Source organism: Micropterus dolomieu, linkage group LG14 (genome assembly GCF_021292245.1).
Source record: "Micropterus dolomieu isolate WLL.071019.BEF.003 ecotype Adirondacks linkage group LG14, ASM2129224v1, whole genome shotgun sequence".
NCBI lineage: Eukaryota > Metazoa > Chordata > Actinopteri > Centrarchiformes > Centrarchidae > Micropterus > Micropterus dolomieu.
The window spans coordinates 14,807,546-14,830,952 of record NC_060163.1 but is presented as its reverse complement, the minus strand read 5'-3'; the positions used below and the strand labels follow the sequence as shown (position 1 = coordinate 14,830,952).

The window sequence follows — 23,407 nt, the reverse complement described above, 5'->3', positions numbered from 1 at the left end:
AAAATAAAATCGGTTGACTCACTCCACTCTCTTTCAGACTTGTACATATATCTAACCACTCATTTCTAAACCAGGCAGAACAAATTTCTCTTCCTAATACAACTATTATTTTATGGTCTTATAAGATCTAAGACCTGTTTCCAATCTTTCACTTCCTTTGTGTCTTTGTTTTTAGCTGCAAGGTTCAAAAACTATTTTAAATTTCCCCAGAAATATCCAACAAATTCAGTTCCTGAATTTATTTAAATTGGGAACTAGGTCAAAGTTTCCAAATTGCATTTCCTTATTCATCTTGACTTGTTGTTAATAAAGTTAAGGGGCTTTGAAAGATGGTGAGTAATGTAATCATCTACAAGTACGCCCTCCTCATAGTTTACTGACTAGTCTGCCACAAGCTATCTGCTGGGCTCAAGTTAATTCAGTGGATGCTTTCCTGTCTGAAATGTTTACAAAATTAAGCCAGTGAGCCCCTTAATCTACATTTTTGTATGTAAATAAGTATTCTACTATACATATATCCACTGCACTTGAAAATGTTTTGATTGTAGTACCTCTCTGTTCAACAAACAACACTTCTATTCTGAGTTTTTCCTTCATACCATTGGAGGCTTTGTAGGACTGGAGGAGATCAGAGAGCAAGCCCTTCTGGATGGTGGCATTCCCACTCAGGGTCTCCCTGTCCAGGATGAGTAGGAAGCGGTGGAGCTCCACCAGGAGCTGGTCCAGCACTGGAAGTACAGACAGACAAGAGGGTCTCAGAGTTATAGCAAAATAAAAATTCCTTTATGATAAAATTGAACTTGACACTTCTTGGCATGAAAATGTTTAGGAGTATTAAATCAATGGCATTAGACCAGAACTGTCACAATTCCTACCAGCAAGAAAAATAAGAGCCATGAGCAATATAATGCATTTGAAGTTTCCAGGCAGATATATTCCAAATATTATACTTTAATTTATGGCTGAGAACAAGGAGTTCAAGGACTTGTCTTTTAACACTGAATTCAGCTGCTAGGTTGTTAGCCGTTTCGTTCTCACGGCTTGGCTTCTATGCTTCAAGCTGTGTGCTGTATGCCAACATTTAACATGGGAGAGACTCTTCAGAGGTTTTTCGCTGGCAACAGTCAATAACCATTCAGACTTTATGTCATTCAGTCATTACTCTCATCCAGTTGCTATTGACAGTTGCAAGTCGGTTGTTTTGGGAATTGCATGGGTTTAGTGAAAGGTCAAGTCCAGATGAAGGAGGAGTCTGGGCCTGAGTCGGTGGGGGCCACGGTGCCTGGGTGCAGCCCACACACATCCTTCAGGGGTCAGCGCTGAGCTCACAGCCCTCTCCACTGTGTGGGGAGCTCTTTGTGTTTCCCTTCACTGTCTCTTGGCCTCATGAATAGGCCCCTTGCTACAGAGGGCCTCAGTGTGTGAGCATTTCACCAAAAGACGAGACAGAAGGGGGATAAAGAAGAGAGACTTTATTAAAGGCAAAGGTGGGGCTAATATCAGAGGGGGTGTCATACTGTTCTTAGATACTAGAATGAGTGAAATCCCCCACAGAATGTGCGGCATTCCTGTTTGATGTTTTTTTGATAACTCTCTGTTTTATAAATCAGCTTTTATATAGCTTGTTGACACTTGGCTAATGTTAAAAATAGACACAAATTTAACCCCAACAAGACAGTCATGCGTACAATGTAAATAATAATGTAAATAAGTGAACTGTGGCAGAACTATTCTTAATTAGCATTAAAAATGTTTGCTGTAATCTGCAGTGTCTGATAGCTCACTGAGTAATTTAGCTCACTATTTATAAATCTCTTTACTTTTACTCATTAAACTAAAGCGAAACGAAAAAAGGAATAGTTAAGAAAATACACCTTTTCACTTGCTTTTAGATGAGAAGACCACTCTTATGTTTGTGCATTATAGCACTTGGGTGCATGGGTTATATATATTATACTTTATTGTTTGTGTTTTTAACATCACAAGAGAAATTTAGCTTTTAGGACTAAACCGTGCGTTTGGTGAATGTAATCCTATCGCAGATAACGAGCTTGCTCGGGAAGCTGGAGTGTAAAATTCTGCTAATCTAATAAATGTCCTGACTTGAACCGGCAACCAGTTTGCAGCTCATGTTGGCACAGACAAACACACTGTTAAATCTATTAATTACTTTTGTTCTTGTATTTTTGGTTTTGGAAAAGCTAAAAATTCATAATCCCTTTTTGTGCTTTCATTGTAGCTCTCACAAACAAGTTGTTCTTTATATGGTATAGGCGTTGGTATGACATTGAACCTTAGACTATTTCCCTTTGCTTTGCACCTTGGAAGTGAAGTTGAGCTAGAAATCCCTCTACAGTGTAGATCATTGTCACATTTAGTTCTATACAGTCATTTTCTGACATTGCATCGTTTACACACAAATAGTCCAAAACTAAAATAAAGGTAACTGCCTTATTACTGAAAAACTGGACACATAAACCATCAGGACAGGAGTCCTTTTCCCTATGACAACCAACCTGCTGTAACTAAAACTAAAATCTAACAAATTAAAAGCTAAAAACAAACCTTTTAGAATAACAGAAACAAAAACTACCAATTACACATGAAAATTATCTGACTCTACTCCCCATAGCATAATAACATACTGCACAACTATTATAAAGATAGTAAACTGCTCCTCTGTTTGAACTCTTTTAAAACTGCTCTAGTCTGTTTTTGTGGCTCCTTCCAGCTCAAACCGATGAGGGAGTACAGTCATGCCCTCTCCCCTACTTCCTACACGCCCACACATCAACACACATTTCTGCAAAATAAGGTGTCAGACCCCGGTAAGATTTGCCTTTCAGAGATGACGAAAGGCTTTCCCAAAGCTACAGCAAGCTGGGTTGTTTTTAATGACTCCTGCTCAAGCTGAGTCAACTTCTGCTGAGAGGCCCCTGTGATAGGAGGACCTGCAGCACAGAGAACATCACTGATTTTAACACATATAGACACACATGCGCACTCTCACACACATACACACACACACACAAAAAGGGGCAGAAAAGTCATTAAAATCCTTAATCCAGTGATAAAGTGATCCTTATAAACTGTTACCAACTCCTCTATGTGTTGAAATGTTACTATAATGATTAAAACCACACACATTCACTCTCATTACATTTCCAATAGTTGTTTAACTGCTAATGTTTGGCTGCTCAGTATGAATCTAAACATTTTTCCAGCTTCTCCTCCTTGTGTGTTTGCAGAGATTGACTCTGATGGCCTTTTGGATTGGGGGACCCTGGGAAACGGAGTCAGCTGACAGGACAGGGAGGTCTGCAGTAGGCTGTCTCTGTGGGCTACGGGTTGGCTAGACGCCCACGGCACATCCAGTGAGTGACCGCAGTCTCCGCAGCACAAACAATTCACTTCTTGTAGAATGGCCAAAAGGAATCTGAGAGACCATCAGCCAACCAGAGTGCTACATGTTTTCAACTAAAAAAAAATATTTTTGTAAAAAGGGCAGGTAAGAATAAAACAATGAGAGCAAATTTACAGCACAAAGTGCTTGTCAGATATCAGTTGAATTTGAGTTTTTGAGTTTTCAAACATCATGCGCAAGGGGAAATTTTCTTCCTAGTGTGCTTCCTTAGTTTTTTGTGTGATTTCTCCCACACTTATATACAGATAGTGATTTGATACGTTTGCAGATCAGTTAGATGTATTTGGCAGTGCCTGAATAGATTAAGACAGAAGAATGAAACTAAAAAAGAAAGGCTGACACTTTAACTGGGAATTTTTTCAAAATCTCTCTGGTTGTCTGGCCACTCGTATTGGACTGTTGGCTGTTATTTTGTATGTGACAGTGACACAGAGGCTGTGATTTTAGTGGAATTCACCATGATATTAAAACAGATAGGCAAAAGGTCCAGATCAGAGAGTATACCAAATTCTTCCTGCAATATTAGCTAATGAAGTCAGTGCTCGTCTCCATCTGTTTTACCTTGCCTGACCTTGGCTCTGGTCAACAGAAAAAGGCTTATTCTTTCAATTTTCCCTTTTCTCTTTTAAGCCCTCCAAAAATAACCAACACAATGTATGAATGTCTTTGTATGCATGTCCATCCGTGCATCTGGACTACAAATAGCTAGCACAGCTGCAAACCTCCTGTCTGTCCTGCGAGGACAAAAATGATGAACAAGGTCTTACTGAAAGATAAAGTTGTACAAGCATGAACAAAGTGGATGTGATATCAAATCTTCATTTGATCACATAGAAAGGTAAATCATTATAAAGACATAAAGAGAAAACTAACTGCAACAAGTCCTACAATAAGTCAGCAAAGGAGTGAAATACATACATAGGACTTCTTTCAAAAAGTCCATGTCCAAATTATTTTGGAATAAGGGCTTTTTTTCACAGAAGAGAAGGAATTGAACTTGAGTGTGCACCACCATTCTCCTTGTTAGATTTGAACAAATCTTCTGCTGAATAAGGGGGTCTTGTCGGGATCCTGGCAGCGTTTCTTATTCTGAGAGGCTTAAGGTCCTGCATCAACACTGATGGGCAACATCTTAGCAGAGACAAGCACAAGCATTTCATTTTATTAAATTAGAGAGGCATGCATTGGCCTCCCGTTTCAGTCTGCTTTCAGGTTAAATGGTTCGGTTTCAGACCTAAAAAGAGTCAGGCATTTATCTTGTGCTAATTTGAGCTTCGAACTGGTGACTCGGGACATCACAGAGATAATTTTACATCACTAACATGTTCACCAAACCGTCCTCTAGATAGCAAAATCAAACTCATATCTTTATCATTTTACTTTCTCTTTCTTTTTAAGTGTGAGACTGGTTTGTACTTGTGTTATCTAATTTCTAAAATCCAAATGGCCCCATTTTCATGTTTCCTCTCAGCTTTACATCATCTCCCTTCGTCTGTCCTACTTTCAAAACAACTCTTCAAATTCCAGCAAATCACTTTATGCTCAAGGAAATATCCAGTTTTTCACTGATGTAATATTTATGCTGCTTTGATGCATGTAAATGTCTTTGATCAATGGTGAACAAGTCCAACTCTTATGTTATACATGTCTTTCTTACAGCCTAGTGCAGTGTATGTTATATAACATAATAGCTAGTTAAACACTTGTGTTTAATCTGATTAATCACTTTATATCAGTCAGCAAAACAGCTATTTCTTACTGAACTGTAAAATACACAATAACAAAAAACAACTGCTGACTTTGCACTGGCAACCAATAAACCACCACCGTGTTCACTTGTTTAACATGATTAATTAATGAAGGGACATTAAATCGGACTTAACTGGCTTAGCTAACTGCAAAACTATCTTTGTCTTTCTTGAGCGAGCGTTTCGTAAACCCATGAAACTTGTTTACAGCACAAGCTATCACCATTACTCATGATAAAAATTAACTGGCAGTTTATTTGAATGTGATTTCATCTGTTTGGCACGGTAGCTGAGCAGCTGCCCTAGCATCCTCTACAGAGGACAGAGCAGTTTATAGGGTTTGAAAACATGCTCACCATTTTAACAAAATTTACCAATGAACAAAAAGTGTTATAATGCCCTTTACACTAAAAATCACTGGGTCAATATAACACCAACACAATAATGGACTATTTTTACCCAGTGGTTTGTTTTGACCCAGTCTAATGTAAAAACTGTCACAAATGCACAGTTAGTTTTACAACCAATGTGCATATGACATTCATAACTGAAAAGGACAAACATATTATTAACAATCAGTAACAAATACTGACATGTAAGATTATAAAGAGCTAAAGTTCATTACAACAATATGAACTAAAATTTGAACCATATTTTAATTTGGGCAGATAACCCAGTGGAAATATAATATATCTTGGGCATATTGACCTAAATTGGTTTGTTGAGGCGGTATACTGTAGTCGTCTGTTGCCTGTATCTGTATACTCATCTCAGAAAATTAAATCAAAGGCTGAATTAAGCCGTTCATCATTAAAATATGAAAAGACACTTACATAATTAATTTTTTTAAAGAAACCAGTGACTAGTAGATGTAGTAGACTAAAGTTGCATCTAATAACACACAGCACTGAGCCTATCTAGTGTCATCTTGTGACTAACACTGACAGAACCACAGCCCCACCTGAAAGGGAAGTGGTGGAAAGAAGGAGAATTGGAACTGGCGACCAAACACGACATTAAAATGTTAGGAGGATGGTATGGATTATACACTGACGTGGATTCAAGACAGACAAAAAAAAAAACAGAAGAGCAGATTCCTTTCTTATCATTTGACTCTTACACACCAAACTTTCAGTGAAAAAACACATGAACGACACTGACCTTTTGGTCAGTTTCAGTTCACACAACTGGAAGAAGGTGCCACGTATGACTGGTTTGATCCACCATGGCCTTTCTCTGGTGAGAGTGGCGGATCATTGGCTGATGGCAGGGCATGAATAAAGGATCAAACACTGATTTGATTGTTGTTTGATTGCTATTGGCAGGCACTGCTCTGTCTCCCTGCAACATGCTGGGTTCAGCTGTGGGGCAGGGACTGCGTGGACATGGCTGGATTAATCCAAGCTGTGTTTTGGTGTTATTGCCGTAGAAACCTGAATTTAAAAAAAGTGGGTGTCAACTTGATGACTACAGAAAAGGAGCTGCCTTTGTCTGATAGCAGCACTGAAGGAACTTAGGAAAGAAGAGGACAAAGTGACACAAGAGAGAAGTGAAAAGTGAAAGAATATATTGAAATAAGATGGTGCATTAAACATTACAGGCAAAAAGCACATAGGTCCCTTTCTCACAGCATTAAGTCAACTTTCCCCGGAGCTTTAACATAAAGGCAAAAAATTATGGTTTTGATAAATGCAAATAAAAGGAAACCTCACCTATAACGAGACTTAGCAAACATTGTTATCACATTTTTATCTGGACAAACAGCTTGTGCAGTTAAACAAAAGACTTTGCCCTTTTAAAAAGCAAGAAGACATTGAGAAATCTTCAAGGCACAGTAACATGTTGATCTTTCTAGCAACCTCAAGCTATCTGTAAAGAAATCTAGTTGTTTCATTTCATGTTATCAGGTCCCAGTCACAATGCCAGGGAGGATCTTCTATGATTACCCATCAATGAGAAACACACTAAACAAAAACAAACCATAGGCGTCCCATACTTGATGGAGAATAATTGGAAGCCACACATAGTGTACATAGTGGCCAGGAGTTTCTTTGAACACATATCTCGTATCTCATTTGTCTAGTACGGCCAAACATTACATGCTCCCTGAACATTAGCTGAATATTAGACAACAGGAAAGAGTCAAATATTACCATGCAGTGTTGTCAATTTAAATTGTGGTTGCATTCACTGCAAACGTGTCATTTCTGATTCCTTGCCACACATCATCACTGTGGTGAACTGTATTCGTCAGTCCCTAGACTCTGCAGCATTCATCTGATCAAAGGAGAGCCTCTGTCTTTTCCTGTCTTTGTCACTTTTCCTTTTCATTCTCTGTTTTAAGAAAGATTCATATTGACATGCAACAGACATCTACTGTAGGAGATGTAAGTCTAAGTCAGTTGGATATGCTGTTTTAGTCTTGGCGATGTTTTGACTTCATTAGGTAGGTAGCTGATGTCACGGTCCACCTCCTCTGTTCTGGTTGTTCCAGTTTGACTTAAATGGCTTCCTCATTCACTGCTATTTCAAACCATCTCTCCTTTCTGCCCAATATCTGTAAATATCATCAGCTGTTTCGTCTCTCTGAAGTACAGGTGTGTGCATTCTTGATTGCACGACGGCACATGCCTTTATAACACTGCTCTAATCATCTTAAGGTGCGCGGCCATCTGTTGTTTTCTTAAAGTTCCTGCCTTAATGTGTTGCTGTGATGGAAAAACAACTTGGTTTTTAGAAGATCCTCCTGTACTTCTCACACTCCACGCCACACCACAGAGTGAGTGACAGTCTGAGTGAATAGAGCATGGTTTAACTTAATAATTCTCAGAGCTGGTGCTCATTGCCCTGCATGTTTTGGTTCTATAGTTAGAAACTAACTAGCTAGAAGGATAGAATCCAGCAGCACTCTTAAGTCCAAGGACTCATTCATTCACAGAGAAAAGAGAGGCAAATCCAACTCAAAAGTTGCAATTTATTCATCAGTAATGGCTAATATTCCTCCATTATACACATTGCGGAAACAAGGTTTTTATTTAAAAATACAATCTGTGCCGGTCTTACAGTCAGCTGAGGAAAGAACAGAGGTCATGAATGAAATCATATACAGTACTGGTGACAGGAAGTGTTTTGTACACTGGGAAAAAATCTGGAGTGGGAGGCGTCCAGTGGTTTGGTCATGGCCAAAGATTTAACTGGTTTTAACACTACAGCAGCTTGTTCCACTATTTGACACACCTTCAACCAGAGAAGAGGAACTCAGCAGAATCAGTTTCCATGTTTGGTTGAAATGAAAAACTGCAGTCTTGTTATGAAAACTCATAATGAACTACTATTAATAGCCTATGTCTTGTGTTTTAAACAAAAAATGGACAAAAAATTTTGTTTGTTTTTACTTTTTCTTTCCTTTTGGCAGATGAGAAATACAATGTCACTATAAAATATGCTTGAGGCATGCTACTATGGCACAATTGAATATTAACTAGGTTGGATCGATGTGATTTCAACATCAGAAGAAACAGTGTCATATGAGTAAAAAGATAAAAGGGAACAATGAAGGCATAGGCTTAAGATAAGATTTAAAATAGTCTGCGTGCACATTTAAAACAAATATTAAAACACTAACACTATACTTACTGGAGAGATTCATCCTAAGATGCTGAGACACAGATCGAAGTGTTAACTTTTACAAAAGGTACAAATCTTGAAGAAAGGGAAGCTGTAAAGAAGGGGTCACTTATAAAGAGTACTTTCTTCTTCAAATTTCTCCTCTTTCATCTTCCCTCTGCTCCAACTATTGAATCTTGCCTTTATTCATCTCACACTTTATCTTTCCCAACACCCTTTTCTTTTTTCCAATCTTTAGATCTTTGCTGTCTCAGTTTTATTGAGGCTTACAGCTCAGCAGTTTTGATAGGTGGACATGCTAATGGGATCTAAAAATCCAAGTAAATCTTTTTTTTTTTCATAGGACATGGGCCTGATCTACTTGTGAAACTTCCATCTCAACATTAGGATGCAGTGCATGTTACTGTAGTCCCTGCAGATAAAGGCTTGAGCTGAAGGTTCAACATTCTGGCTTAAAGCCTTGATGACATGAAGTCTGTGTTTGAAAGTGTGAGTGAGAGGGAGACAGAGAGACAGAGAGAGGGTATGTACTAAGCAAAAAAAAAAGATAAGTTTCTTTAACATTCTTTAACAAGTTTTTAGAAACATAGGAGGAATTTTTGTAGCCTGTTTCTGGCTCAGTTTAATGACAAATGAAATGTTAACAATGTTTGCTGTTATTATTTAGACAAGTGAATAAGCTTGCAATTTTAATGTACTGGAATGTTAATAACACTGAGAAGTGCTTTTAAGACAGCTGTGGGTCAAGTGTCGATACTTTTTCTTAAATTATGTAAAATGGTGACATAAATGGAAAGCTGCTCTAATTGCTTTAAATTTACAATGGATCAAATGACATATCAGAGGTGTCATTCGTGGTGACGACCCCACAGATGAATATCACCAGACTGTGCCGTTTCTCTCGGCTCTATATAGCGTTTTAGCCTCTTTCTTATTGTTTTGGTTTTACAGCCAGCAACTTCACTTATTAGGTGACAGTAGGTCAGCGTTGTGTTTACAACTTTTTGTGCTACCCTCGAGAGAATAATAGAGTACAAAGTTAATACAGGTTTAAAGTTTTTGTTTTGTTTTTTTTTAAACCTGTCCTGCCCAGCAGCCTGGTATAGAGTATGATGACCTGGATACCATATTGTGCCAGACAGATATTACTTTAACAAGAGAGTATTAATATACTCCTTTGTCTGTTTTATTATTTATTTAATTATGTATTGATTTGTCACCCGGCCGGACAGGGGGGCAGACACGGGGATGGGGGAGCACAAACAGACAGCACAGAGAAAGGACAAGACCTGTAAAAGAAGGAGGATGGAAGGTGGGGACAACAGGGAAAAGCAGCGGGAAACACCAATTGCAGAAAGCAATGAAACCTGCAATAGAACAGAGAGGGGGGCTTGGGGAGGAGAAAAACAACAACAAACAAACACAAACAAAAACAAACAATAAAAAAAAAAATAATAGTAAAAGACAACCAGCCGAACAGTAGCAATAAACAGCTGAAAACAGTATGACAACTAAGAGAAAAATGAAAACAAGTCCAGCACACTAAATAAGCAACATAGCACAGCCACGAGAGCTGGAATAATAACAATTAATTTAAATAAGTAACTGAAAGAAAAGCATCAGGAATAATTCTACCAGGAAAAAACCTAAATTTGTTTGTGTCTATGTGTGAGACTGTGTGTGTCTGTGTGCGTGTGGGTGAATGTGTCTGTATGTGTGTGTACATTTGTGTGCGCATAAGCCTGTTAAAGAAAGTAGTTGTTAGTGAGAGTGGGACGCCATGACTGTGCCACACTTACCCCAGCAACAGGCAGGCAAGAACCCCAGTAGCCAATAGGGGTGGGAGAAAGAAAAAAAAAAAAATCAATCAAAAAACAAAGACTCCCAGATGCACCGCGATGCAAACGCGGAAGACCCCGACCCAAATGCCAGTTGACAACGTAATGCCGACGGAACGCAAGAAGCGTAAAAACGCCCAAATCCCACGCAATCATCAACACCAATGCACAAGTGACGAGCCCAACGCGCACACTGCGAGAGCACGGCGACACCCAATGCCCAGCAGCCCCCTGCGAATCCCGCGTGCGAGGTCGGGCAAACGAGAGAGAGCAAGCGGAATAACACGACAGCGAAAGCCAGCGTAGAGAAACACCAGCAGCAAGTCCCAGCCCGGCAGCAAATGCGCCACACAGGTCATCGTGCACCCGCCAATAAAAGTCCGCCGTCCCCCCCAACCGGCAGAAAAAACTAAGGCCGCCGGCGCCAACCGACATCCCCCATGCCCAGCACGCCCCCCGGCCGCCGTGCAACACCAGCCAAACCAGCAACGAGGCAAAATTAACCAGCTCAGCTGCATGCCACCACCAACCCACCCACCCGTCAAGGACCGAGGGGAAGCATGGATCCAAGGCCAACGAAGCAAAACAGGGACGCAAACTGGTCCCTCCAAGCCAATGAGGAAATGCCTCCCCTGGACAATGCACAAACTAAACGCCCAGCAGCCATTCAGAGACCCTGCCCAGGGAAAAAGCACAATGCATCAAGATGCATTGACAATCGCCCTACAATCCCACCGCAGCCCTCCAAACCACAACCGGATCAACCCGTGCAGAGACCCCCACGCGCAGAGACCCCCACGCGCAGAGACCCCCAGGTTTAAAGATATTTTTAGATCCACAACAAGTTTTCATCCAAACCGCATTAGCTTATTTGTGCAGAGCAGTGCAAACTGCAGAAAACCCAATGTATGCTAGCTACCAATTATGTTAGCTATCTACTTTGCCAGGAAATGAAAGTAACACACAACTCTATAACTCCCTCCCTCCCATTGGTTTTTCTCACAATCACACACAGAGATGAAAAATCTGTCAGCCCTGGGCCATGAGGAAAAGGAGGCTCAGTGTGGTTCCACCTTTTCCTCTTAACGCAGCACCCTGCCTACATCCCTCCTTCAATCCTCCTCTCTTCTTACATTCCCTTGCACCGCAGGACCCCACCAAAAAGTCAAAGGCATCATCCTGTAGATATTGTGAGGTGTGTGGGGTGTATTTGCATGTATAGGCCTATGCCACACTGTGTGGGCATTAACCATGAGTCATTTTTCAATTAACATATACTGCATAGTGATAAACAGATTTATGTTTCAGAGGCCATGTTTTGGAGCTTTACAAGGCTCCACAGTCATGGCTTGATAAGAAAGAAAGCGACAGACTAGAAGCAGCTGCTGACAAATAAAAACTAACTAGCAATGCCGCCTCAGAGTCACCCACATAAAAGCTTCTCTGCTTAGTTATTATCCTAGCGTTAAATGGCCAGGAGGGCTACAAGGAGAGTAAGACCTAGCGAGTGTGCATATGTGTGTGATTACAAGTGGGTAAGCTCTCCTGTTCTAAGTACAATTTCTTCAAAGGAGTACCTGGTGAGTAAAGAACACAATACATGTCTGATCCAGCTCCTGTATCCAATAAACAAAGCCACATTTGATGTGTTGTAAATGAACAAGACCCAGAGGGCAAAAAGGGCCAAACTCATATGGAGCAGGGCTCTGCCACAGACCAGGAAGACAGTCTTTCTTTTGATCATTTTTATAGTCCAGTCCAGCTTCCTGAATTACCCGCACTCCACTTACTCCCCGTTGGCAAGTACAGCCCATGCAGACCCCACGGCTTACAACTTAGCCTACCTCTGCTGAGCTTATGGGAGGTCAAACCCACTGAAACTCTAATTTTCAACTCATATTTGTCACTGCGCAATTCATTTTGACAGAGATTCAGTTGGATTGACATGATGCTACAATTGACAGACTGTTGGCTATTAAAACAACAGCTCTAAAAGTGCCACCAGTACTCGGACACACAGGTTAATATGTGATCAATTCACTTCATATGGTTAATGTTTTTTGATATTGTATACTACATACAATATAACACACACAAACATATTACGGTTAAAAACATAGCCATAAAAGCTGATGCTTGAAAGCTGCATTTAAACTATATTTTGGTCATGCTGGAGAGGCTGCCTGAATCCTGTCCAAAGCTTCTTGCCACAACAGATCAACAGGTCTACATTTTATACAAAATATTACAAGAAACCATCTGGAAAGCTCATGCTGCTTGCAACAATCCCATTTTTTTCCTTTTTACTTGAACATTTATTTTGAGTTTGAGGGGTGCGTAATGGCCAAATTTCCAGTAAGGCTGAGTGGTGACGCTGTATCCAGCCTTCTCAATACATCCATGGGCAAACAGTCAGCATGTTAGCATCCAGACATTAGCATTTAGCTCAAAGCATGCTGTGCCCACAACCTGGCATAGCTCCTAGCATGGCATCTTGTTCTACTTATTGATCAAATAGTTTGTCCGTTTCTTGTGTGTCAAATAAATAATCCACTGTCCTTCAATAGGCTACCTGTAATATCTGTCTGTCTGCCTCCATTTGTGTTTATTTTGGTAGTGCTTACAGAATCAGATAATTGTTGGAGAAGATGGCTGACGCTGGAGGCAAGAAAAGCAGCCATCATCATTGATCCCAGCACTGTTCTCAATGAAACCTAGCTGCAAAGAATGTGTAACCAGCACAGTGAATTAAACATAGACATGCATTACCCAGAAACCGGTGGGATCCATGATAACATGGAAAGCAAAACAAGCAAGGGCTTGGGGTGGAAGGCACTGATTGACAAGGAAGATAAGAGAGCATCTTGCAAAAAAACAAACAATCAAACATATCCATTCCCTTTATGGGAATATTTAGGAGAATTACCCATAATTATTACTTTATACACACATATGTGTTTTCTAAGAGGTCATATTATGCTTTTTGCCCTTTTCCCTTTCCTTTATTCTGTTTTACTGCATGTAATAGGTTTGCAAGCCCAAACCCAAAACTGAACTGAAAACAGATCGATTATAGTAAGTAAGTAAGTAAAGTTTATTTTTATAGCATTTTTCACAGATAAAAATCACAAAGTGCTTCACAATAAAATGCCAGCCTTTACTTCCGTAACCTATCTGCATCATAATGCTCGCCTAGCGGCTAGTGTGGCACTCCATCAAAAACAGTGGTGGAGAAACACACTGAGCTGCAGCACACACAGTGCCAAGACATCCACCCGATCCTGGCAGTCAATGGACATGAAGATGTTATTGTCATGTAGAGACAGTGCACAGTTAAAACTTTACAAATGAAAGATCAATTTACCACTCTGAAACTCTTGCTCCAATCTAAGTTGCGAAGCTGGTTCGGAACAAATACATCGAACCGAAGCCCTGGTTACCGGCTTGTCAGTGACGATATGATTATTTAAACTTTGGTGGGCTGGAACATTAGCATGTGGACTGTGCATAGTAAGTGCTCAGATCATCTCTTGGCTGAGCTGCTGAAATACGTGCCTCTATTGTAAGAATGATTCTTATACATGTCCCACCACAGCCCACTGGTCACTGAAACCAAACACAGCTCCAGGTTGTTTCACTAATTTTATCCTCATCTCTGGCAGAAGGTGTGAGAATCAGTTAAATGAGCTGCTGAAGTTTTCCTCTGGAATGAGACCTGCAAGAGTCAGTTTTGAGAAACACGGAAGATACCCAGAAAACTAAACAATGCCTTTCCTTGTCATAGGCCTCCCTGAATTTTCCCATGTTTCCCTTTACTGTACCTCCTCTGCTGGCTGCCTGTGGCTGTTAGTATCTAATTCAGTGTCCTGGTGCTGCTGCATACAGCTGCCAAAGGAGTCCTTATTTCAGCCCCACACACCAGCTCATTCTCTGCACTCTGTAACTACCAGGTGTAGGATCATTGCCCTGTATCACTCAACATGCCCACAACATGTCAAATGATGCGTCCTCATCACTCAGGTCTTCCTCCCTTACTTGTCCTGCAAAATGTCTTCAGCTTACAATTGAAGCTCCTGTCTCAAAACTAATTGTGGTGCTTTTAGAAAGGGCAACCATTTTTTAAGCATTTAAAGCTTATTCAATTCACAAATTCACAAAACAAATAAATCCAGCAATGCTCACCACTGAAAAGCACTTTAGGTTTTGATACAGTATAGGCAGTTCAATCCCATTTTCAACAATCAGAAATGTGAACAAGTGAACAAGAGAGTTTTCCTGGTGGACAAGCAGTATACTCTCATAAACGCTTAAAGTTAACAGTAAAATGCATCACTTTTTTACATGGAAAAGATTTTGACAAAATGTATTCCATGTATACTGAGATATTGCCTGTGATTAGGGTGGCAACTTTTTATTATTGATTCATCTTATTTTCTCAGTTGACTAATGGTTAAGTCTATAAAAAATGTCAGTAACCAGATAATATTTAACAGTTTTGCTAGACTCAAACATGCAGATGAATTTACTGTCATCTAATTAATGAATCGACTTCGTTTTAGCTCTACATATATAGCTGTGTATGAGATAAATGAACAAATTAATGAACTGAACATAGATCAATCCAAAGCCTCCGCTGATAAAACTTATCACAGGAAAAAATGATACACAGACAACCTCTGCCTTTGGCTGCTTGCAACACTATTTACTCTGAGAGAGTGTGGGAGTAAACAGACTGGACCGTCTATTCAGCTGGAAAAGGGGAATGTTGCAGCAAGATCGTATTCTGCCAAATTGTGGTGATCCCATTCCAGTTAGACGAGTCAGCATTGTTTTCAGTCCAGCACATTTCAGTCACCCAGTTGCCCAACCCAGACCAGTGAAGGTGAGGGGGATTTAGACTGTGTTGGTGGTCCACAGTTGTGTTTCTCCCATCAGTGCTGAGGTCCAAAAACAACCAACCTCCATGCTTGTTTTCTTTAGATGTCCTGACAGCAAGGTGAGGTTCACTTCATGGCCAACACACTCTACTAGTTAGGCTACAACTCGTTTCCTCATTTTGGCTCAAATATCTTTGTTTATGTCGACCAGGAAGTATTAAATGGCCTTGCTCATCCCTCATGGACAAATAACCACAGGAATGTGAGGAATGGTGTGAGAACAATGTTGCTGCTATTGGAGTTCATCAGTGGCCACAGTGTAAACTATTTTATGGAGCCCCCTTGGAGGAGGAAGCGGTCGAGAAGCCATGCATCTTCATATCGTTGGTTACACGGGTGCATTCAACTTCTAGTAGTTTTAATCAGAGCAATCTGAGGCAGTTTACAAGTTTAACAAGACAGCCTGCTTATCTTAGGAAGCTACCAGAGGAATTTTAATTAGGCCTACCGGTAGTAGCAGGTGACCAATGTCCAAGTAAATATGTGAAACAATGTGCCCTTACAGAATAGATCATCAAAACTCAAATCAACTTATCATAGATGTTGTCTATTGAAATGTTGATGGTGGTACCCCATGCTTAAAAAAGAAGCTCAAAATCAGACTTGTGTTTCTACCTTATTCTAGCAACATGTACATTACTATGCACCCAAATCAATACATGCCATAGGATGATTCATATGTTATCTCGATGTACTAATAAACAGTTGGTCTGAGGGTATTTTATAAACACTTTTATAAACACCAGATAATGTTGTACATTTGCTGTAAATCATTTCTACAGCGCGTTCATAAAGATGCATTGTCAGCAATGACATGGAGACACTGGAGAAGTCAGCGGCTCTTTCTCATGTTGCTGACACGAAGCTCCACACAAAAATCCTCTTACCTTTGTGCTTCTCCATTCCCTCGCGCGGACGCTCGCAATTTCACCTTCTTTCCCCCTCGCTTCCCCTCCTCTCATAAAAATCCCAGTCCCAAAAGTTTGCTGACAAGTTTGCTGGGGGACGGGACAGTCAACTCCTGCGGAATGCAGCCCGCCGCTCCCGTTCTCAACAATAGGATACACTGACTGACTCGGCAGACTTGAGTTGTTTTTTCTTGAGGGAACAGCGCTCGCCTCTTCTTCCAAATCTGCTTTGCCACACCTCCTCCCGCACGCAGCATCCACACTGCAGCTCTGTTGTTCCTTCAGCGCGGGGACCTCCAGGTGTCTTTCAGAGGCTCCCACGGGTCCCATAACAAACAGAGGAAGAGTTTCCCTTTCCATCGCTTTGGACCAAGTGGCACCATGAGCGTCTCTCTACTTCTGTTATTTTCTGATCCGCACCAAATTGTGTCTGTAACCCCCAAATTACAGGAAACCCTGCAGAGGAATAGGCTAATTGAAATTAAAACACATCTCCAAATGGATATATGAGAGAAATGTTGAAACGCATGGCGTGCATCCCAGTGGTTTTATAAAGCCTCCACTTGGCTGAATGTTTTGTTATTGTAACCTATAGGAAGTAAATTGATCACCTAATGCTGCAGAACAGACAGATCAGGATAGTAACAAAATCAACAAGACCAGAGGCTATAGACTATTTAGCCTATCTATTGCACCAGTCCCGCAAAAAACACAATGTGTGGGTGTCAGCGATTTTTACATTAAATTAACCATTTCTAGTCATGAAACAAATCTTACATAAACATCCATCCTCTGTTTCTTGCAGTCAGTCACAGACTGCTGCAGCCCTGAAGAGGTCATCAGGGTCAGACAAGGTCAATAGGCTACAGTCACATTCCCAATGTGTGTCCTCATCTGACTAGTATGTCTTGCAATAGTGAAAGGGAATGTCCCTTTTCTCTGAAAATACGTTTGAACTCATGAAATAAATAATAAAAAAGAAAAAAAGAACAGCTAATATTGCTAATATTGAATATTTATGCTATTTTTCTGCTACACACACATGCAGGCTACGAGCTACCGGGGATCTCTGTTTTGCTGTTCTTTCACACACCAACAGATGTATTTATGAGCACTGATGGCAACGTTTTTTACTGTACATGTGTGTGTGCTTCTGTGTGTGTTTGAGGAGTTTGGGTTACAAAAGCAACAATAACCACTGGACAATGTTGTTGGTCAAATTGACTCACTTACTCACTGTGACGTAGTAACTATATTGAAGACTAATTGTCCAGTCCCTGAGAAAACTGTTTATAATGGGAAGTTTTATTACTGTAAACCTAAGACCTGGTTGATATCTATCTCTGCGGACATTTTCCAATGATAACATTACAACAACGCTCAACTGTGCTTTATGCTCATGTTGCCAACCTTTGCACATACTTGTCAGCATTGTATTATAGTATTATTGTATTTTTTAAATAATTTTTGTATACTTTTTTTGATCTCCTTACTTTTTATATATTTATATTGCTATTTATGTTTTATGTGTACTGTAAGCACCAATTCAGACCAAGGCAAATTCCTCGTATATGAAAATGTACCTGGCAATAAACCCGATTCTGATTCTGATTCTGATTCTGACAAACTGTCCACTTTAAAACCTGCCAAAACAACCTGTAATGTAACATGCCATCCCATGTAGCCTTCATTACCTTTGCACTTTAAGTGTAGGCCCTAAATGTGCTTGAAAATTGACATTGTAGCAATAGCAATAATGACAAAACAAAATATAGGCTACAGTGTATAAAAGAGAAATACCAACAAGACTGACAGTTCACTGTAACCATTATTCAAAACCAGAGACAAAAGAGATAGGAGACTGTAGGACAAACAGACACCCTTCATCTGAAGTCGTATGCAGCCCTGTGGCTTTAAGGACATCAACAAATCACCAGTTTATAAAATGCTTTACAAGTTATTCTTATAAAGTATTTTTCTTTGTGAAATGGTTCATTTTGAATTCTCTGTACGCAGCTGTGTACAGTGTGTAGACTGACATAGCATGAAGTTTCAGCTTACAGAATCTAAATCCATGCACTTATCAGTTAGAAGTAATTTGTGATTTAATACAAGAGGACAAGCTGGCAGGAGCAATAATAGGCAATAGAAATCATTCAGCAGGGATTTTTTTTGTTGAATGTACTTGCAAGTATGTGTGGATGTTTGCGTGTGCGAGTGTTTTAGCTGGAATGGTAATTTAAAACAATGCTGGGTTTCAAACCAGCATCCCTCACCCACCCAAAGAAAACAATGTATTAAGTTGCTTCTCCAATTGCATCCATCATCTGTTCGTACTTCCTCAAACAATCGGTGACATGCACGAACGTGCTGAGCAAACAATTTAGCACAAATGTCTCCAGCTAAATGTAAAACTCAACACTGTCAGTTTTTGGGATGGTAAGCTGACTCAAAATGTTGGCATAGTTTTTATTCTGAAGAAAAATCCTGCTATTATGTCTTAATTCATTGCTACAAATGCTGATACAATATTTATGTGGGACAGCTGTATGGTCCCTTAGATCTTTATTGTTCATGTCATAAGCACTTTGATTGTCTTTGTTTCAGGAAAGGAGGGTAACTGGGATTATAATCTGATTTTTAATTTCTGACTAAATACATAAAACATTTAACTGTATATAGCAGTATTCTATGTGTAGTAACTGCACAAAGTGTGCTAGTAAGTGGACCTTGAATTGCGTTGGGTTTTACCTTTTGTCTGTGTGTGTCAAACTACTGTTTCCAAGGCCAAGAATGAACTTTTTGTTTGTTTGTTTTTGTTTCAATGCACAAATACAAAAAAACAACTTGTTTCACTTTCTTTTAGGGCAACTGCAATGTACTAGAAATATTGTTTGCCTTGAACCTGTGTCTATTAGTCTGAATCTCTGTACAGACTTCACCGCACTTTAAACAGGTTGGTTAAAAGTCAACAGGTGATGTCACAGCTTTCCCCATTCTCTCCCCATTCTATCACCTTGTTGTATTGCCTTGGGTGAGTGTGGAAAGTGTGAATGTGAGTCAGGCATGATGGCTCAGCATGAATTGGAAACAAGGGTGGTCTAGCCTTTCTCTCTGCCACTCTTTCTGTATCTTTCTGTGTCTTCTTAATCCAGCGGGGGAATTCCTACCATGCAGCAGACCTTTGGAGGGCCCTGGCTGTAAGGGTCGTTTCAGGTCTTGAACATTCAGATTTGGATGATTTAGGGGTCATCACGCCTGTCTCTATGTGTGAGAGGCATTTGTATGTAGGTGTGGAACAAAGGTGCTGGAAAGTGGGTCAGACAGACACTTGAACTTTACAAGATTACATTTTTGAGTCAAAGGTGCAACTGTGGACTGGGGTTCTGTCCACTTCTCTGCTGCTGATTGGATCACAAAGAGCGTTCCTCAGCTGTGAATCAGAGGACTGATCAGAGGTCACTGACTCAACTTCGCATTAGCACTGGGCTCTCTTTGATTCTCTCATGTTTTCACACATATGTATACAGACACATAATGCACCACCAATCCCCTGAAAAGAGACCCCCCTCTCCCCCCAAATTTAGTTAGGTATTTTCATCTAATCTAGCCTAAACAATGTGTGTCCTCTTATAATTACATCTGGGAATTTCTGAAGAAAGCTGAATCCACTGACTCTGCTGCACCTCCCTGTTGTTTTAAGAACATTTAGACCAAGAATGCAGAGGGCACTGCCTTCAGACATACTACACCTTGTAGAGATGGTGCCTGTTTCCCTGCACCACAGATGTGTGTGCACCTGACTAAATGGCAAGAGGCTCTCCCGTGGTTTAGCAGAAGAGTGTTAAGTCAGAGTGTGATAATATTGTTTTTAGTTCATGTGTGATCAGGTTCACGGTAACCTGTGTTGAAAATAAACATAGGTTCTTCAGATTTCAAAGTGCGTGCGGATGACTCATGTGAAGGCTGAGAATATGTTGAGGCGATACTTTTTGTGACAGCTTAACTCTCCAGTTTTGTTTGGGGAGTACTGCGAGGGATTTTTCCTCACAGTCATGTCTTAAATAAGATGTAGCAGGGAGGACAGGTATTTCAAAGATTTACAAAATATACTTAGGTGTAATAAAATTCAACAGTTATACACCATGCCTAAAATTCACCTATTGCTTTACTTTGTTGTCACTAATACAAACCGTGTTAAAATTACAACTACAAACCTAAAGCCACCCACTCCATTAACAACTCAACCTGCCTGATCTGAACCGGTTTTACTGTTGTATTTAAAAACAATGGGACAGTCCTGACACCATCCCCAGTGACTCTACTGATTAGCCCCCGTCCACCAGCTCCTGAAATTTGCGGACAACACCACTCTCATTGGACTCATCTCTGGTGGGGATGAATCAGCTTACAGGTGCGAGATTGACCATCTGGTGAACTAGTGCAGCCAGAACAACCTGGGACTCAATGCTCTTAAGACAGTGGAGTAGTGGATTTCAGGAACTTGGCAATGAACCTGTTTCTGATTCGGGTTATTGTGTCTTAAACAGAGCGACATTTAATCTAACAGGATGTATATTCCAACCATTCCAATAACTTTTGAACATGTAAAATCAACGCATCAAGACTTCAAAGCCTTCAGATGACACTTTTTGGAGTGGCTATGTTGGTATTAAATCTGTGACTGAATCAGAGAGCTTACAATACAGTAGGCTACATGTGGTGTTTGAAATATACATTATTTCCTGACAAAGGTTTCCACCTGTGAAACTGAAAAAATCTCTCTATCCCAGTAGACTGACCATGGGTGACATGTGTCATGTTATGGTTCCAGACTGGATAAAATTTTTTGTTTGTAACACCTCCATTTTTCTACTACTACTTGTAGTAGCAGAACTATGTACTAGTAGAATTACAAGTAGTACTATCTACTTGTGATTAATTCTCAGTTTATTCAGTTACTAATGTCAAAAAGTATGAAGTGCAATACGTTTTGACTCACAAAGTTAGTAGTTTCAATTTTAAATGAATAATATGATATGACTTTGTAACCTTGACAGTCTGAAGGGAAACTTGTGGTAAGTTACTCCTGCTCTGTTCTTTCACATCTAAATCAGGTGTAAAGGCTAAAGGTCAGTTTTGTCTGTCTTTACCCCACTGTCTTAAATTTGGGGAACTTCATGTTGCTGTGCAACATTGCCACCTGCAGGTTTGGATGCAGAAATGTGGTCAGCTCCAGATAGATAAATCTTTTCAACATGCACAAAACTTGAACATTAAAACGGAATTCTTGCATACTTGCCAGTTATTTGTGTATTTTTGTTATAGTGAGTTAGCAACATATAATAAAATGCAGAAGAAGAGTAAATCATTTTTCATGCCCAACACTACTGCCATTTCATAGACACCGTAAGTCCTCCTGACCCTCTTCAGTTTGCCAGCACAGTGTAAATTGCCACATACATAAATGTAGACTCTCACTCTACTCCATCCCAATTTGCACCATGGAAACCTACACATCATACAGTCAATTTTGGGGGGTGATTTCAGCCAAGTGCTTTACAGAATGAGCTGTGAGTTGTTTCAGAACTTCACAACAAACTAATCCAACTGCAGATGCCAGGCTCCATCTGCTACTGAATCGCCATCCTCATTATAGACACAAACAAATGCACATCTCTGTTTTCTCTTAGCCCTGCTGCATCATACAACTGAACACTCCACCAAAGCCCCGGTCTGTCAGACACTGTCAGCCTGTCGGCTGCACCGCCCTGACAAGGCTCACAAAGATAAGTGCTCTCTCAGAGAGACATATAGCATCTGATGTTAGGGTACAGTCAGAATAGAGCCTCCTCAAACACATGAATGAAAAGAGCATTTATTAAAGAGCACATGTCACTCCTTGACCTTGACCAATTTTTTTCTCAACCATTAATGTCAGTATGGCTAGATGTGCCAGGACCTCAAGTAGGGTGAGAACATCATTTTTTTTATAGACAAATTGTCCTAGCAGTACATCACTACTTCAAAGTATCAGCAGTACTTCAAAGGCAGATGCACACTTACAGCCTCACTGCTTTGGTTAAGCTCAGCAGGGAAATTGTAGCTGTGAAAATTACCTCTTCGGTTCCCAACCAAGAGCTGCCCTACAAGGAGCATCACACTGACCATTTTGTGACAATTCTGTTGACAGCTTTTACAGTCCTCACCGTCACCTCCCTGGTTACAGTGTTCAGTGCTCTCAACAGAGCTCATATGCAACAGAAATACTGCAAATTTGTAATATGGGGAGGTCTGATATTTACATATATGTATAGGCTATTTGCAATGCATTGTTTAATATGTTGAATATTTTCAATACACCACCAACTGTAACTTTTCATAACTGTTACCCTAAAATCCATATATTTGCCATATACTGTTTACCAGCAGAAAATGTCCCAAAGTCATTATATTTTATGATTTGCATGTTTTGTAAAGCACACCTCCTTTCAGATTCAATATACTGTACATTTAGACAATAAAGAGCTACACCATTTGAGTTTGAGGTTGGTAAGACTTTTCTTTATTTGCACAAAATATCCTAAAATTTATAATCTAAATAAATTAAAAGGAAAGAAAATGCAAAAGGCTCCATTACTTGTACCTAAATAAATTATTTAATTTCAGACTGTTAAAGACAAATTACATAAAAAAGACAAAACTATAAAATAGAGCTTAAAGTCTTTCTAAAATATTCTCTGTATGACTTGAAGGAAGATGTGATTTTAACAAAATGTGAAATTGACAAAATCTTGACCTGGAAACGTGACATGTTCAGCTTTTAAATGCCGCATACGATAGCTTGGTGGCTTTTGGACACTGTACCTTTAAATAGATCGCGTTTCCAGTACGCATGCGCAGCCTGTGTTTAGTTTTCTCCAAC

General features: G+C 40.0%; 1 protein-coding gene across 2 annotated transcripts in view; it reads right to left on the bottom strand.

The window, feature by feature from the left end:
- Positions 1-16,640, bottom strand: part of afap1l2 (actin filament associated protein 1-like 2) — a 59,702-nt gene extending 43,062 nt beyond the window's left edge. The window contains exons 1-2 of one of the 2 annotated variants that reach the window (XM_046068950.1): positions 16,462-16,640; positions 600-728 (exon numbers count right to left, since the gene is read on the bottom strand). In XM_046068950.1, the coding sequence (XP_045924906.1) occupies positions 600-728; positions 16,462-16,477 (145 nt within the window). In that variant the 5' untranslated portion in view covers positions 16,478-16,640. The remainder of the gene's footprint in view (positions 1-599; positions 729-16,461) is intronic. The other variant, XM_046068951.1, reaches the window with a different exon arrangement.
- Positions 16,641-23,407: the final 6,767 nt, after the last annotated feature.